The sequence below is a fragment of the Coturnix japonica genome, chromosome 19, assembly GCF_054131305.1.
Source record: "Coturnix japonica strain WE chromosome 19, WE-NBRP24, whole genome shotgun sequence".
NCBI lineage: Eukaryota > Metazoa > Chordata > Aves > Galliformes > Phasianidae > Coturnix > Coturnix japonica.
The window spans coordinates 1,098,981-1,116,602 of NC_140681.1; the positions used below are offsets into that span (position 1 = coordinate 1,098,981).

Below are 17,622 nucleotides of genomic sequence, written 5' to 3' on the forward strand. Positions count from 1 at the left end.
CAGGAGAGAATCTGTGATGGGAGAGAAAGGCAACGTGCACTTGGAAGCAGGGAACGCCCTGCTGGCACTGCCTGGCACATCCACTGCTGTCATCTTCCTTCTCTCTCCTTTGGGTGGTTGGCCGTCCCATAGTTGTCAATAAGTAATAATACATTAGCTTATACATTTCCACTTCCCACTTATGGAATTGTCTATAATAAATCCCTGTATGAGTGTGTATGTATTGACTCAAAAAATTATGGCCTTACATGTAACTCTTATGTTCAGTCTGTTATCGGTCAAGGCTTTGATTGAGTGATGATGATTATGTTATTAACATAATTAGTGCTGTTATTTTATAGTGTGGGAGTTGTTTGCTAATAAACAACAAAAAAAGAGGGTGGAAAGTTGTAAGGGAGGATGGAAAGCTGAAAAAGGAAAGCTGTGAATGTATATCAGTTTTGTAAGAAACGATATGGATCGTTCATACCTGAGTCCAAACAAGGACCCAGCTGCACTGAGTGCCAGAAGGAAGCTCAGACTCTTTGATAGACCTTATCACTGCGAAACCCTGGTAGACCTGAGAGTGAGACTAAGAGCAAGCAGCGTCTGTTTGTGTCTAAGGGTAGACAGGAGGTTCTTTTGATATGCATTGTCCCTTACACCAGGTCCTTCTCCGGACAGAAGGTGCCCTGCAGGCACAGGGCATGAATGGAGCTGTCAGTAACTCGGGCAAAGAGTATCTAGTGTTCTCTGCTAGGAAGCGCAAAGGAAGGAAAACAGTGAAGTGAAACAATGACATTTCCAGTCCCTGCCTTTGCCCGGAGAACAGTTTTGTCCAACGCTCAGGGAGGTTTCCAGCACTGCTCAGGGCTTCATTAATGGCAGCGAGTCTGTACAAATCCCTCTAACTCCAAAGCTTTTTTTCTCCAATGAGGCAACTCGGTCACAACTCACCCAACAGTGTCACAGGCAGGTTAGGGATAATTGCGCTGCTGCCCAGTGCTCCAGCCCATAATCCATGTTCCCACCTTTGGTTTAGTCCCCTGCTGTACCTTGGAGGAAGCAGCTGAGCAATGTGCCAGCAAACACAGCAACGTGCATCACATACACATCACCATCTGAGGGACATGACACAGACAAATGAGATGGAAACAAAACATACCTACAAGACACAACTTGAATGTATATTTATTATATATATATACCTTTGTATAGATTAAACTGGGTGGGATTTTATCATATACATTTTTCTGGTATAATACATGAAAAACTGGAACGGGAACATAGCAAATACAAATCCATACATTCCTTGAGCAAACTCTTTGCCACACTGAGACTGAAAGACTGCATGCAATGGGGGGACAGAGAGAGGGAAATGGTTTTTATTTAACAAAAGAAAGACGATCTGGTACAACTGTCATCGGAGGAGCAGCACTAAATATGGCAACCCTGTATAAATTAAAAGGAAATTCCACTCTGACATCTACTGCGCCTTAAAGTGCAACAAAGCTCGACTGACCGCCCTACAGCACACGGAACAGATCTCCCCTCTCCCATTCCAACCTGTCCCTCAAAAATGAAACCAAACAAAAAAACACAAACAAACCAATAAAACAAATCTAAAGGATACACGTTATCCACAGTCACATGGAGACGCCTACATCTACTCAGTAGCACCAAGAATCTGATATGGGTGTAATTAAAATCAATTAAAACTCAGGAGCAATGATTACATTTGTTGTTTTTGCAGACTTTCTGCCCTTTATTAGTGCCTGGAAGGAGGAGGCAGCTCTCCTTGTGCTGAAAGTGAAGGTGACAGTGTCCTGTCCTCTCTCCAGCAGCAGCCGAACTGTTTTGGCAGCAGGCTTGGAACACACACACACACACACAGCACAGCGAGAGCAGCGGGAGGTTACGCCAAGGGGATGGGATGGGAAGCCGAGGCCCAATATGTGTGCCGGGGTGCCTGTATGTATATACACACACACACGTGCGTGGATGGAGCGGGGCTAATCTACACAGAAGTGAAGGGTTGTGCGAGTCCAACACACGCCATGAGCCTCTTTGGTGAGAGGGTGATGGGAAGAAGAAGGAGGGAGAGACGGGGGGTCAGCACAGTCCCCCTCTCGAGAGCCTCCGGTTGTTGTCTCCCAGGGCTGGGAGCACATGTGCCACAGTTAATCTGTCTCCACGTGCCACCTCTCGGCAGGCCTCAGTAGCCAAAGGTCTCCTGGGAAGCGTAGACCATGTAGAGGAAGCCATCCTCATCCTTCTCCTGCTCGTAGATCTCTGAGATGGGAGTAGACACACTCACCATGCTGTGCTGGTTCACCAGCAGGAAGAAAGCCTGGGTGGGATTCAGCTGCAAGCGGCGCCTGTGGGAACAAGGGCAGGTCTGGGTCAGCCCACTGCGAGAGCAAGTCCTGCCTCCCCCCACGACACTGCTCACAAAGGGCCAGGCTGGCATCAGGATGTGCTGCTGGTGAGCCACACTGAGCTGCTGGGGGCTCCTGGCCTTCTGAGCTGGGAGGACTCAGCAAAATCCCTTTCCCCAAGCACTGCTGCAAAAGCAGAGGGCCTTCCTCCTTCACATGAGCTGAAGGAAACAGGAAGGAGACTGGAGTCCCCCTCAGGAGTATCCTGAGAGAGAGCGAACGGCCCTTCACCAAGTGCCATGTGATCCTCACACAAACAATTGGCAAAACTTGCTGTGGTTTCCTTGTCCTCCATCCCCTCCCTCAGCAGCTGCCTCTGCCTCATCCTCACCCCACCGCTGTGTGTTCACAGCACATCAGTCAGGGTCACCCAACTCACCGGATTATTTTGACCAATTCACTCATGTTGACGTGGTCCGGGACAAGGAACTTGGTCTTGTCCAGCACTGGCAGCTGTTTTTCCCCTTTATAGCGTTCAATAATGACCTGGGAAGAGAGCAAAGAGGGTTATCCACAATTTACAGTGCCCCAACCCCTGGCCTCAAGGCCATATACAGACCAAACTGACACTGATGGAAGAGCTGAGGTGAGGCCCCACCTTGCTTCTCTCTGGCAGAACAGCAAGAAGAGCAACAAGCAGTGACCAGAGTGTTGGCTGCAGCCCCCCTTCAGCAGAGCCACCTGCCCACCTGAACCAGACCATGGACAGCATCCAAGATAAGTGTCTAAAGCATCAGTTGCTCCAGCTGAATGTGAACAGTAAGGCTGGCCCTCGTGCTCTGATGCCTCCCTTAACATGTGGGAGATCTGTAACAGCTACACAGTGTATTTCATTACCACGTTCAGACTTACAAAATCTGAGCTAAGGACTTAACTTCTTATGTGGTGGAAGGGGCCAGAGGGAGAGAGGAAGGAGCTGGCCCAGCCTGACCATTCCTGACCAGCCTCTGCACAGCAGGAGATGTTTTCCTTCCCTTTTACGCCATGAAGCTGCACTTCAGCATCACTCTGCCTGTTTAGGAAAAGCTGTAGATATTCCCATAGTTCTTAAAAACAGCTGCAAACCACCCAAGGCATTCCTTGAGGAAGGAGAGCTGGGTTTTGCCAGTCTCGTTCCACACATTAACAGCTAGACACCAGCTCCACAGCTCATCAGGAACCCATGGCCACTTCAGCACAGCACCACGAGGGAACAGCCCGGCCTGCCCTCCCCACCATCAATAAAGTTCTCACCACTCCTACCTTCTGAAAAGACAAAACAAGGATTTCTATCCACCTTCCTCATCTATTGTCATTAATGAACGTCTTCCCCGACAGCTACAACTGCTATTTCTGAGCCAACCTGGAAGTGTGCTGTTTGTTTACTAAGAAATTACTAAGCATTTATAGTAATTAATGATCTTAAAAAGCTCAATGCATTCCCCTCAGAGGGACGTTTTGACTCCCACATCTCTCCAGTACCCAGCCATTTTCTCCATAGAATGACACCTGTACACTAATCCATTCGCTGCGCTCTCCAAGCTGAGACTGAGCACTATTTTCCACTTATGGCAATTCCCATAAGCTGTTTTCTCAGCTCCTTCACAAAAGAAACAGCCATGAAAGCACAGCTGCCTGTGGCAGTGGAGGAGCAGAGAGCACAGGGCCCAGGAGATGGCTCTGCAGGGCCAGAAGGAAGATGCACACTCAGGAAGCACCACTCCATTCACCTCTCTCAACCACCTGATGATGCTCACCAGCCTCTGCCACCAGCAGAACACATCTCCTGCTGCCTGGGTGTAAACAAAAGCAGTAAGCACCCCCAGGGCCTCTGCAGACACCTGTCAGAAGGGTGCTGGAGGAACACACAGATCTCTGCCCACTGCAGAAAGCCTCGTGCCCATCCCACGGCCCTTCCTGTTCTCTCTGCAGCAAAGACTGCCCTGGTAAAGAAGGCAGCCCTGGCCAGCACTTTGAGCAGTGAGGGGAGCAGATCCCAGCCAGCCAGGTAGCCACTGGTGGGCCTTCATCACCATGAACAGCAGCCCTGCACCTGAAGCACGCAGTGCTGCATGCCCTGTGCTGAGCTGATGGGGAGCGGTGGGGCCAATGGCCTCTGCACCACCTACAGGTGTAGGAGCTCCTCCCTTTGCTGACATAACAGGACGCTGTGTGAGCACAGAGCTCACTGAGAGGCTGCCCAGCACCACGCAGTACAATAGCTGGGCTGAGCCACACAGAGCCTGCACACACACACCAGACTGTCTTTAACTGTAAACTAAGTTAGAGCTGAGCAATGTGGAGAGTGAGTATGGGGAAGCACCCAGAGGATGGAGACAGCTATGGGGAACAGGGGAGATGTAAGGAGAAGAGCTGAGCGTAACTCCCAGGCTCTGTCTTCATCAAAGCCAAACGAGACACAGGTGCTGGGATGCTGCAGTACCACCAGCGAGCTGGAACATCTGCCAAGTGCCCCACACTGTGCGCTTATCTCACAGCCCACCAGCATGGGCCAAGCTTCATCTCAGGCAGTTCCCAGACAAGGGAGAGGTGTAAAGCACTTTGGAGGAACTCTGTACCTCAGCACCCTCTGAAACTCACACAAGGGAACCCAGGAGCCCAAGAAACAGGACAACCATCCCATCGCATCCGAGCCCCCTAATGTACTCTCACACCAGCCACATCCCCTCTTTCTCACCAGAGCAGAACATGAAAAAAACAGGCACTGCTCCTTCAGCCCCTTTTGCCATATGGGGCCTTGCTGAATGAACAACTTTCTGCACCATGATGCCACTTACCATCCTGCCAACTTCCCTTCCCCTCTGCAGGAGGGAGGGCAAACTCAATCTGCCCCATCCTGCTCTACTTATTTGAGTCTTACTTTCACAGATGAACACTTTGGCTACAGGGAGATGAAGAGCCTGGAGGGACTGGGTGCTCACAACTGCCACCTGCAGGGATGCAGCTCTGCCCACTGGGAAACACAGAGGCAACACCCAGAGCTTCAGGTTTTAACCACAGTTAGCACCAAGGGTGACAGTGACACAACAGCTGCTCACACAGTGTTCTGCTGTAGGGAGGGCCCTGTGCAGCCGCACTGAGGCTCACTTCTCACTGACCTCTAAGAGGAACAGAGGGAGGCATCTCTAATTACCATCCAGCTCCATCCCACAAACAACTGCCTCTCAATTAACCCAAGAATGGGCTGAGGAGGATGGCCCAGCTGCTAAAGCAACAGCTGCCTTGTGCCTTGAGCAGACACAGGGTCTGTCATGTAGAACAGCTCCAGGAGTTTCTATTTCCAGAACACGAGCTGCTATTTGGGTAACCCAGTTAAGGGAACAGGTGGCCAGTGGACATGAAGTTCTTATCTAGCTAAGGAGGGAAATGTATGATCAAATGCTAATATTACATCCCTGAGGCCTTGGGCGTGGATACAAAGCACCTCCCTTCTGGGTCCTCTTCCAAGCTGCCGCCTCAGATGGGGGGTTTTTCAGCAGTGACACTCACCAGTGTGGGGGGAACCCTCTGTGAGCTGGGCACAGGTGGGAGGGCCAAGGGCAGAGCCTGGGGAGACCAGGCCCATGGGCAGCACTTGCAGACACAAGCCTTGTGGGGCCAAGGCTGAAGAGGGGGAAGGGTCTTGTTAGAGAGTGGGAACAGACATGACAGCCTGACAGAGGCAAGGCAGCTGCAGCTCCACATCTCCAGGTCCAACCACCAGTGAGACTCAGGAGGCACACACACAGATGTGTGTTTAGAACACATATCATGAAGGACATGCCTATCTGCATGACCAGTGACACAGATCAGTGCTCACACGGACAGGGACATCACCAACAGCCTCCTCTGTCCTGCCCAGAAGGGTGGAGGTCCTTCAGTAGGACCACATACAGTAACACTCAGTCTCAGAGGGGCTCATTTTGCCGCCTGCCTGCCCTGGACAACGATGGTCCCTGGAACAGCCCTGGCAGGAGCCCAGAGCAGCTCATCCCTTTCTCTGAGGATGCAGTTTAGGTTTCCATCCACCACCTTCCTGAGGTGAGATATTACTTTGGGTCCCTGCCTGACGTCTCTCTGTGCTCCTCTGTGGGTATGAAGATGTTTTTTTACCACATAACCTTACAGATATTTCTTCACATGAACCAAACAGACCCCAAGCCTTTGCTAGTGCACCCTGTGCAGCAGTACTGCCCATGAGCCACCAGGTCTCACTTAGCTTTAGCTTTAGGGTTTTGAGTAATGTCAGCTCCCAATGCTACCCAGCACAGGTTGGGTGAAACAGCATCGATCCCCTGTGACTCTAGATTCTTCAAGGCTCACAAGAGCTGGCTTTAAACCCTCAAAGGGCTCAGCCTCAATGGGCTCCAGAAAGAGACTGCTGAAGTTGACAGGCTGGACAGGCATAAGCTTGGTCTGTCCTCTAGTGGGCAGATGATTTCTAAAGTACCTGCTGCAGGCTGTGCTTGGAGCTCCCAGTGAGGAGGCAGCCCTGAAGCGCAGCCTGTGGACACTGCTGCCAGCAGGAAGGTGTGACTGCAGCCATCTCCACCGGGGCCATCTGCCCCATCAGCCCAGTGCTGCGGGGCACACACTGCCATGCACAGGCAGCCCTCTCACACAGGTGGGGTGATTTTAACAGATATAATTATGAAAAGAGCAAGAATTGGCACTTACCGGGATTTTGTTTGGATGCTGCTCTCGGATCTGCTGTACTTCTTTACAACGATCCGCTGTAAGGAAAAAAGCAAAGCAAGGAAGTTAGAAGTAGCAGACTGAGCCCTGTGAGTGGACATGGCAGAAGGAATCCAAATGCTTCCCCGGACCATTCCTACACACCTTGCAGCAGGCGCTGTCAGCCACATCTCAGCTGCAGTGAACAGCCCTTTGGAGTTTCCCACCAGCCCCCAGAGCAGCTAAGTGCCACCCTGCCCAGTAAAACACGTGGAAATGGAGTGACTCACATTAGATATAAGGATTATAAAGCCATATTCCTAAATCCACATGAGCAGTGCTCACACCCAGCAGAGCTGGGCAGCAGCAGCTTTAGGGTCTCAGCTCTGATCGGGTTCCCCTTGCCTCCCAGCTGCTCCCCCAGGGGAGCCCCCAACCAGGGCTGGGTTCTGCCCATTTCCTCTGTCTGCACCACCTGGCAGCGTGCCTTTGTCCTAAAGAGATGTGCCTTGCCAAGAAGAAATCCTGCACTATCATCGACCTGCAGCTGCAAAAGCTCTTAGCCTGAGAGAATGCATCTCTTGGCCTGAGAGACCCATTGTGGAGACAGGGATAAAAACTAAGCAATGAGAGTGATGTTTTCTGCAACCATTCTGAGACATTCTAACTCATTTTCCTCCAGAGTCCACACCCTGTGACAGTGCTCATTCCTCTGTGAACATCCCTCTGAGTTTCTCTCCTGCACGAAGCAGGTGGTGCTCACCCACAGTCCCCATCCTGCCTGGGAGGTGGGTGTGGGTCCTCAGGAAGGCACCCACCATGCCACACAGGAATGGCTGTAACACCATCTTTCATTTAACCTGTATGTGATCTAATTATGTAAAATAAAGTAAATTAAGCAGCACTTCTGACTCTGGCAGGGACTGAAGCAGGAGAGGATGGAACTGTTGTATGCAGGGGCTGAGTAATGATGAATGAGCTGCCCACACCCACGGGGAAAGCCCCATCCCAGCTCCTGGTGTGGGCCCCAGGCTGCCCCCACACCACGATGGGAGAACTCAGCACAGCAGTAAGGCAAAACCAGCACCTTTTATTGGCTACTCCCAAAATAGTCCCTGCTGTGGCCCACTGAAAGGCAGGAGTTATTTTTGTAGCTGTGCACATGACAGGAGAACTGCCTCTCTCTCCTCTGACTGCAGTTTCAGCTGTCGAGTACCATCAGCAATGCTGCAAACCATACGAAACACAGGAATCTCCACAGTTTGCTTGAGGCAGGTCCTTCCCAAGTTGTTCTCCCAAAGGTCTGGGTGAACAGCATCTCCCACAGCAATATGAGACGAGGTCATTATGCCAGCTAAGGAGAACAGTGAAAGATGTTATGGCTTTCCAAGCACTGACCTCTACCAGCAGTGCCCATGGGACACTGCTCTGCCCTGCAGACACTGCACAGACACAGGCGAGAGGACAGCACAACAGCTCCACTGACCACAGACACGGGTGGGGGAACACAAGGAGAACACAGGGCAAATCCTGCAAGAGTGTGGTTGTGTAAGGGGTGGCATTTGGGGGTTCAGGCACTGGTGCTGCCCCAAGGCAGTGGCCAGACACCAGGCTCAGCCTTGCTGGCTGTGACCACAGACACCTGCAGTAAGAACACACCGCCTGGACACATTGTCAAGGTCAACAGCTCCTGACCCAAGCCAGAGCTGCACGTGGAGGGCAGAGCAAAGCATGGACTCAGCCCCAGCCCCACCTCTGGCAGTGACCCACACAGCTCAGTGCACATGAACAGGGCACGTGCAGGTGTCCTTGCCCCCTGCAGCCATGGGGTTCTTGCTGCATGCCCTGCAGCCCACATAGGGCTGATGTCTGCGGTCAGCCCTGGGACAGAGCGCTGTTATTGTGATCCTGTTTGAGAGATCTCCAGCATGAATGAATCCACACTGAATGGTGTGAAATCAGGATGCATCTGGGATGAGCTGGTGATGGCTGAAGGGGTGGGCACATTGCACAGCTCATTTCAGATGAAGGTCAATAAACATTTACGTAATGCACCGCCCTGAGGACTCTACCTACCAGGAAATCCACCCGTGTTTACGTGCAGGGCTCACACAGCAGCTGCCCTGCCCATCCCTGCACAGTGCTGCACAGCTTGTTCCTGGCTGGGGCAATGCAGGAGCAGCAGCAGCCTCCCATGTCCAGAAAGCAGGACAAAGCCTGGAGGCCAGCGCTGCCCTGGGAGCACATCTGAGACAGCGGTGTCACAGCAACTGGAAGTGTACGCTCAAGTCAGGACACTGATCACTGGTCACACAGCACAGTGTCCCCCGACTCCAGGTCATGCAGGGTGTATATCAGACCCCCACTGCTCAGACAGTGCTACTTCTGCTGGCACCTTCAGGACATCCACAACACTAGTGGGCATCACAATGTGCCCAGCAAAACATGGAGACTCAGAAAACAAAATCACATCACCGTAGGGGATGCCAAGCAATGAGACATGGCTGCAGCCAGACAAGTGGAGCTGGGTCTGGGCAGGAGGATGGAGAATGATGAACTGAATAGTGCTTGGGCTTCAGCCCCTCAGCCACCTCTCTTCACCTACAGCCCAGAGGAAAGGGATGCACCTGAAGCTGGCAGCCCACAGCTGGGGCAGTCGTACTCTTCACTGGGCAGATGGCCAGGTCCAGAGAGCGGTGGTGAGGTGGAATGGAGTTCCAGTCAACAGTGGCATTCCCCAGGGGTTGGTATTGGGACCAGCCCTGTTTAATGCTTTTATTGATGACCTGGACAAGGGGATTGAATGCTGAGGGAATGGGACTGTTAAGTCTGGAGAGGAGGAGGCTCAAGGGGAGATCTCACCACCCTCTATACCCCCTGACAGGAGACAGAGCCTCAGCCTGTGCTCCCAGCTGATCAGTGACAGGATCTGAGGGAACAGCCTTAAGCTGCACCAGCAGAGGTTCAGGTTGGATGTTAGGAAAACTTTCTTTTCTGGAAGAGTGAAGATGCAGCAGCACAGGCTGCTCAGGGTGGTGGCAGAGTAACCATCCCTGGAGGTGTTAAAGAACCATGGAGATGTGGCACTGAGGGATGTGGTCAGCGGGCATGGTGGGATGGGCCAGCAGTTGGACTGGATGGTCTTTACCAACCTTAATGATTCTATGATCCTGTACCCAGGAAGTATCAGCCCAGATGCTCCAGAAAGGATGGATGTGGTACAATCAGACGGGGAAAGACATCACCAACTTGTTAAATCCAACCAGATGTTTTCACATCAGTTGAAGGTAATCAAACAAAGGCTGTTGTTTCTCACTGAGTTTCAGGGCAGCCCCGCTACAAAAACGCATAAGGGAGCCAGCAGCTCTGCTTGCAGGGAACAGGGGCTGTGTGAAAGGCAGAAGCAACTGAGAAGGAGAAAGCAGATGTTGAGAGCTTTCCCCTCAACATTCAGAAAAACATTTTCCACGTGCTGTTTGGACTGTGTACACCGTATTCACATTAAGTGTTCCAGATAAAGGGCTGCTTTTCGCTCACTGTTTAACCACAGTTTCACTAGTCCTGGAAAAAGAACAAGCAGTTCTTGTGTGAGGAGCAGGCTGTCCTCGGCCAGGGCTTCCCCTGCCTCCTGTTTGACCTTCTCTTCCATCTTCACAAATGTACAATTACAAATCCCTGGGGCAGCAGGAACACGCTCCTATTTCTCAGAATTGCTGAGGACACTTCAAATTGCTCAAGCAAACAACTGGCATTTTGGACAGAACTACGTCTGAATGCAGAACACACACATGCACGGACAAAGAGATGGCGGGGCTGGTCACTGGAGCACGTGAGAGCAGGGAGCTGTGCAGGAACGAGAGCCAGGCAGGAGCTCCTTCCTTTCTCCTTGCAGCCTGTTCCCAACCCACTTTCTGAAGACAAGAGGCATCAGACAGCTCCACAAGGACAGCACACACAGCAGGCGACACGAACAGCTGATACACGGGACACTGCTGTGTGAATGCCAGGGCTGCTGGTCATACCTTCAGCAGCACCTCTGCCCTGCTGCTTCAGTGGACGGTTCATGTTTTTTGTAGCAAAAACAAGACTAAATAATCAACAAAATACATGCAGGCTGTATTGCTCTATTTTGTATTATTGCTGCCTCCTGGTCAGAAGCTTTTGTTTAAAAACAAATAAAGATCAGCATTTGTGGTCTGTATACCTCGCTGGCATTTGTCCTCAGCATTTGTTTACCTTTTCCAACAGCATTTTCCTAAGTGCTGTTAGTCAGCCCCACATTAAGTCACGTCACACAGTGCCCTTGGCAAGTAACACAAGCAGACAGAGACAGCCAGGCACCAAAGAGCAGCAGCAAACCCCACCATGGGGCTCTCAGCTCTTGCAGCACCACTGCATGAACATTCATAGCACAGCGTGCAGACAAGCCAACCCAGCGAGCAGCCCCAGCTCCAGGCCAGCTGACCATGAAGCATAACAGTTATGACAAGCACAGGATGATGTGGGACAGTTTGTCCACTGGTGGTCTTTCCATTGGTACAAGCATGGCCAGCTCACACCTGGTGAGTTACAGAGTCACTGAATGGTTTGGGTTGAAAGGGACCTCAAAGATCATGTCGTTCCAGCCCCCTTGCCATGGGCAGGGCTGCCAACCATTTGATAAGGTTGCCCAGGGCCCCATCCATGGCTGTAGGCACCTCCAGGAACAGAAAACCCCCAGCTCTGAGCAGCAGTGCCAGGGCTGCACTGCCCTCTCAGTGAAAATCTTCCCCTTGACATCTAATCTGAATCTTCCCTCTAGTTTAAAGCTGTTCCCCCTCGTCCTATCACCATCTACATGTCTAAAAAGTTGATTTTCCTCCTGTTTATAATCTCCCTTTCAACATTCCAAGGCTGCAATGAGGTCTCCCCGCAGCTTTCCCTCCTTCAGGCAGAACACTCCCAGCTCCCTCAGCCTGACTCCATAGCAGAGATGCTCCAGCCCTCTGAGCACCTTTGTGTCCTCCTCTGGACCTCCTGCAGCAGCTCCACGTCCTTCCTGTGCCAGCAGCCCCAGGGCTGGATGCAAAACCAAGGTGGGGTCTCACAGGAGCTGATCACAGGGGGCCAATCCCCTTCCTCACCCTGCTGCCACCTGGTGAAGGCCACTCTTCAGTTCTATGTGCTGCTCTCACCGACTGCTGCCTTTTCCACATGAGAAGTGCACTGCCAGAACTGAAGGCACAGAAAACTGCACCTGGGATGGGAGCATCCAGCCCAAAGATGCACCTTTCACAGGAAGCAGCGCAGGGTCAGCAGGTTGCACACATGGCTGCAGCCAGGACAGCCTGCTCCTCTGACACAGAGCACAGCTTCACTCTGGGAATTGGTCTGGACTCCTACCACGGATCTGACTAAGCAGAACGCAGCTCCCTCAGCATTCACAGGCAGGTTTGCACGTGGCAGCTGAGGGGCTCCATCAGATCTCACCCCCAGCCCAAAGATACAGCCACAGCCACAGCGGGGAGCACAACCCCAGCAGAGCCCCCTCTGATGTGCATCAGACACCAGGGGGACGCCGCATGCCCCAGCGTTGGACTTAAGTCCTCAACAGCATCACACTGAGCTCCATAAAATGTATTCAGAACAGACCTGAGACAAAGCAGATGGGCAAACAGAAGAAACCCCATAGGAAAACAAACCTCAACACTACAAGAAGGGGGAAAATGGGCACAAAGCACAGCAGAGCGTCAGCACGGGGCAGCGGGCCAAGGCCTCACCGAGCCACGTGCCGTGACACCGGAGCCTTGGGCGGCTCTTGTAAACAGCCACACTCTGACTCTGCCTGTTCTGTTCTTTTGGAGCCGTTCCACTTCTCTCCAGCTCTGCGGCCTTACAAACAGCGCCGTTCTCAGGGTGCAGTGTCACTGGAAATATTTTCCATCGTCCCTCTCCAGCGGCACTGTCAACAATCGCTTCCTGCTCCCGTTGTGCAACGAGCTGAAGACGAAAACAAGCGCTGTTTACTTTCTCCAGCGGAGCGATCCCAGCCCCGACCCAAAGCAGCCGAGCGGGCGCCGGGCCGCCTCCTCTTCCTCCTCGTCCCGGTGAGCTCTGCACATCAGCCGGGAGCCAAAGGGCACAGGACGGCGCAGACACCCGCGGTCACACAGCACCCGACTCCGTCTCCCCCCCTTTCCCTCCTGCGCTATTTCAGTCCCGCTCTCCTTCGGTCACTCCGAGCCTCGACTTTTGTTTTCCTCCAGCCTGAGCAACGTGCAAAGGCAAAGCCGGCTCCTCCCGCCCGCGATGCCGGCTGCCACGGCGGAGCAGCGGGCAGTGATACGGGCGGCACTCGGGATTCTGCTGCTTTTAATAGAAAACTCCAGCCAAGCGCCGTGTGGCCGCGGGGTTCGGCCGGCAAAGGTCAGGGGGAGCAGCAGCTGCCGCTCTGCCGGGCAAGGCACGACGCGGCGCCCCGTGCGGTAACACTGCCCGTACGGTAACACTGCCCGTACGGTAACACTGCCCCGTACGGTAACACTGCCCGTACGGTAACATCGCCCCGTACGGTAACATCGCCCCGTACGGTAACACTGCCCCGTACGGTAACACTGCCCGTACGGTCACATCGCCCCGTACGGTCACATCGCCCCGTACGGTCACATCGCCCCGTACGGTCACATCGCCCACCGCCCACATTCAGCACAACGATGTTTCCACGCGAGCGCGGAACCCGCCGGGCCCGGCAGCACAGGGTGCGGAGCGCGGGGTCCTCGGCACAGCGACCCCCAGCCGGGCGGGGGCACCGGGCGGTGCGCGAAGGTTCGGCCGCCCACCCGCAGCCGAAGGGGCTCAGCCCGCCGCCACAGCGGGGCGAAGGGGTCGCGGCTCCGGGCGGTGCCACAATAAGAAACGGGGGGTGGGGGGGGACCGCCGCGCTACGCGGGTGCGTTCGGGCTGCGGGAGGAGGACAAGGAGCCCGAGGGCCGCCGGTACAGCCCGGCACAGCCCGGTACAACCCGGCACAGCCCGGTACAGCCCGGCACAGCCCCGTACAGCCCCGTACAGCCCGGCACAGCCCGGTATAGCCCGGCACAGCCCCGTACAGCCCCGTACAGCCCCGTACAGCCCGGCACAGCCCGGCACAGCCCGGCACAGCCCCGTACAGCCCGGCACAGCCCCGTACAGCCCGGTACAGCCCGGTATAGCCCGGTACAGCCCGGTATAGCCCGGCCGGAGGGCACCGCCCGCCCCGCGGCACCGCGATCGCCCCCCGATCGCTGCGCACGCAGCTCCCGCGCACATCGCCCCGCCGTCCGCTCACCGAAGGTGCGGCGCTGCTTGAAGGGCCGTTCCGAGGGCATGGCGGTGGTGTTGGCGGCGGCGGCGGCGGCCGGGCCGGGTCGCAGGTGCCGGCGGCGGCTCCGTGTGGCGGCTGCGGCGGAGCGGGCGGTGACGTCACCGGGGCGGGCGGAGGGCCGTGACGTGTCACGTGACGTGTCCGCGGGGCGGTGCCGCCCGGTGCGATGAGCGCCGAGTCATCGATCCCGTTTTCAATCGCGGCCTTTCGGGCCCCGCTCACACCCCAAGAGCCGCTTTCCCGTCCCGCAGCACATCGCTGAGCGCTGCTCCGTGCGCACCTGAGCCGCTCCCCCAGCCCGGGCTGCCCAGGGCCGGGGCCGCACCGCCTGCGGGTGTAGGATTCCCTCCGCTCATCCGACCTGAATCTTCCCTGTTCTAGTTAAAGCCGCCCCCGTCCCCCGCTCTGCCCATGTACTCAGTCCCCGTCCCCTCCTCTTACTGCCCCGCACGCCCCGGAGCAGCCCGTCTGCCCCCGCTGCACACACAGCCCGCATACCTTGCAGAGCAAATCACGGCTACAAATAGAGCGGGCTATTTCTAGAGCCGTGAACGAATCAAACCCAGCTGCAAACGGTGACGGTGTTTTGCAGAGAGCCACACTTATGTCCCCGTGAAGGCACGCTGCAATGAGCGCTGTGCTCCAAAACAACCCCCCATGGTGGGCAGACATTGAGTACATCCCTGCTTCAAAGGGACAGAAAGGCTCCCACTGCATCTTTTAAAAGTGCTCTGATGATCAAAAGGGTCCTGGCCATCCAAAAATGCAGAAGGGAAAGAAGTTGCGGTACTGACTGAGATAAGGCAGATGGACTGACATTGCAGACTGCAGGCTCACTGAATTTGTTACTGTTGTTAAGCACTAACCCACTTTTGACGAGGAACAGGTAGACAGACCAACCCAGCAGCAGCAAGCAGCCCTATAGCAACCCACGATCAACAGCCAGCTTTACAATGCCAGCATTCCAGCAGGGTGAGCACTGCTGGTAATGAGCACCCTGCATGTTTGTGACAGCTTGGAGCCTCCCCGAGGAATGCTGTTGTGCTGCTGAAGTAGTGTATTACTGTCAACACAGACCTGATGACGCTCAGACTCCTGCAGTGCTGGTGCTGTCAGAGCTCAGTGCCCTGCAGCCCCCGCACACCACAGCTCTGCATGCAGCCTGTGCAGGTCGGGGCACTCTGCTAACACACAGCCAGCCTGGCCTGCTGTAGGCCTTGCCTTCATTCCCTACAGACATAGCAATGCACAGCAAAAGCTTTAAGACAAGGTAAATAAAGCTCCTGTGTGTGAAAGGAGTGCTGCTCAGCCATCTCAGGCAGACAAATAGCTGCTGCCCATAGCAGCTGAAAGACGTGTCTGAAGATGAACAGATGTTTCCACAAGTCTATCTTTTGCGATCTCTTAAGTGCTGTCACCTCCATTCCTCTGCCACGGCCTTATCTCAGCTGGACAAAGAGATCTTGGGCTACAAGTGCTGCTGCTTGCAGCCCTGAGCCATACTTCAAACCCCCCTCATCAGCCTCTTAATGCATCAGGGTTTGTTTGCTCTGACTTCGCAGCAGGTGTTTCCTTTGCCTTCAGAAAGGGATCAATTTCTCAAAGACAGAAAGTGAGGCCATTCTCCAGTTGTAACACAAAGCAGCTCAAAGCCACAGAGCACAAATGCTTTTCAAGCCCATCTCTGAGTTACTGTTCTCTGCTTTCAGGCTATGAAAAAGAGCTCAGAGCCAAAATGCTTATTCACCTGTCTTCTTCAATTTGCTGTCAATAATCTTACCTGAACGTCAATAACCCACATGAATGACTAGGCCCAGGCTCAGCAAACACAGGGCAAGCAGCAAAACATCACCCAGTCCATCACCTGGACTTGGCTTTTCTAAAGCCACCTTAGTGAAGACCTGACAGCCATGCAGAGCAATTTCTTCCTGTCAGATCTTTGTGACTCTTCTGATGCTCCTGATTCAAGAAGCTTTTTCTCCATAATACTTATTTTATGTGTATATATATATGTAGATGTATACACAATACTTCAAAAGAGAGTATTGTTCTTCACCTCGATCCACCGTACTTAAAAGAAACAACTTTGATTCAGCTCACGTAAAGTTGGTAATAGCATAACATAAACAAGGCCATGCCCTCTTCAGCTGGATGTGATACCCGGAATCAGCTTCAAGACTTTTATTCAAGTTCTTGAATATACTCAGGTCAGATTGGTAACAGCACTTTGGAATACACACACACACATATATATATGTAATCAATTTCCCTGGAAGTTTCTGCCTCCATTTATGGCCCCAACGCAATGCAGAAAGCATGCACCATCTCTGTTGTTCATTCAGCTTACTGCCTACAGGCTCTTGGAGGAAAACAAACATCACTGTGTCCTAAAAGCAGATAGGACACAGAACCATTAGCAGGATGGTTACTCTTAAGGAAGAGTCAAATAGAATGCTGGGCACCAGGAAATCTTCAGCCCTTTTTCAGTAACAGAACCAGCTCCCAGGGAAAGCTAAAACATACCAGCAGGTCGCAGCAGCCAAGGAAACATTTCTCTGGCCACAAACAATGAAAAATAAAGCAGACAACTGAAGGCACATTGCTCTTCTGCCTCGCCTCATTATGCAGATATTATCCAGAGCTTCCAGCTTCCTGGAAATCATTTTCTGGAGACAATATTTAATTAAATTGTAATGGATGGCATGTTTCATAGAAGCTGCTGAGCATCAAATCAAGATTAAATAATAAAAGTCAGTGTGTGTGTGCTGTGTGAGTTACCGGTCACATTTCTAGACTAGGAGATGGATGGTTACGTTAATCATTTCTTGGCACAAAACTGGATTGCAGGGAGGCACCAATTTAGTGTGGTCAGACATCTCCTGATGGAAGAAACAGTTCATGAACTGAGCAACAGCCAACGCTGAGTCACAGTGGTGACAGCTGAGGTGCTCAAAACACAAACAAGTAACTAAACTACAAAGGAGTGCCACAGCCAGGTGCTGCAGGACTGACCATTTCAAGTTAGAACTTCAGTTCTGATCCGAAAGCATTTCTGGCTTTTATGGTCATAAACACTATTCAGAGAAATAAAAGTGGTCTATAAATTAATGCCCATGTTTGAAGACACATTATAAAATGCTGAACATTCTGGTTACCTGCTGGAGTCACCACATACACACCACGTAACATCCTGCTCTGAAATCCAAAAAA

At 53.0% G+C, this 17,622-nt stretch overlaps 1 protein-coding gene across 1 annotated transcript; it reads right to left on the bottom strand.

Moving 5' to 3' along the window:
* Positions 1 to 1,145: 1,145 nt before the first annotated feature.
* On the bottom strand, positions 1,146 to 14,512 carry LOC107322839 (microtubule-associated protein 1 light chain 3 alpha). The gene is made up of 4 exons (XM_015881345.3): positions 14,377 to 14,512; positions 7,074 to 7,129; positions 2,797 to 2,903; positions 1,146 to 2,357 (listed from the first exon to the last, which is right to left on the bottom strand). The coding sequence occupies exons 1-4, from the start codon at positions 14,414 to 14,416 to the stop codon at positions 2,195 to 2,197; spliced, it is 366 nt and encodes a 121-aa protein (XP_015736831.2). The 5' UTR covers positions 14,417 to 14,512; the 3' UTR covers positions 1,146 to 2,194.
* Positions 14,513 to 17,622: the final 3,110 nt, after the last annotated feature.

Coding starts and splice junctions, on each gene's coding strand:
- LOC107322839 (XM_015881345.3), bottom strand. CDS start 14,416: ATGCCCTCGGAACGGCCCTTCAAGCAGCGCCGCACCTTCG. Junction 2,904..7,073: donor AGCATCCAAACAAAATCCCG/GTAAGTGCCAAT, acceptor CTCTCTTCCCAG/GTCATTATTGAACGCTATAA. Junction 2,358..2,796: donor GAATTGGTCAAAATAATCCG/GTGAGTTGGGTG, acceptor TTGTTCCCACAG/GCGCCGCTTGCAGCTGAATC.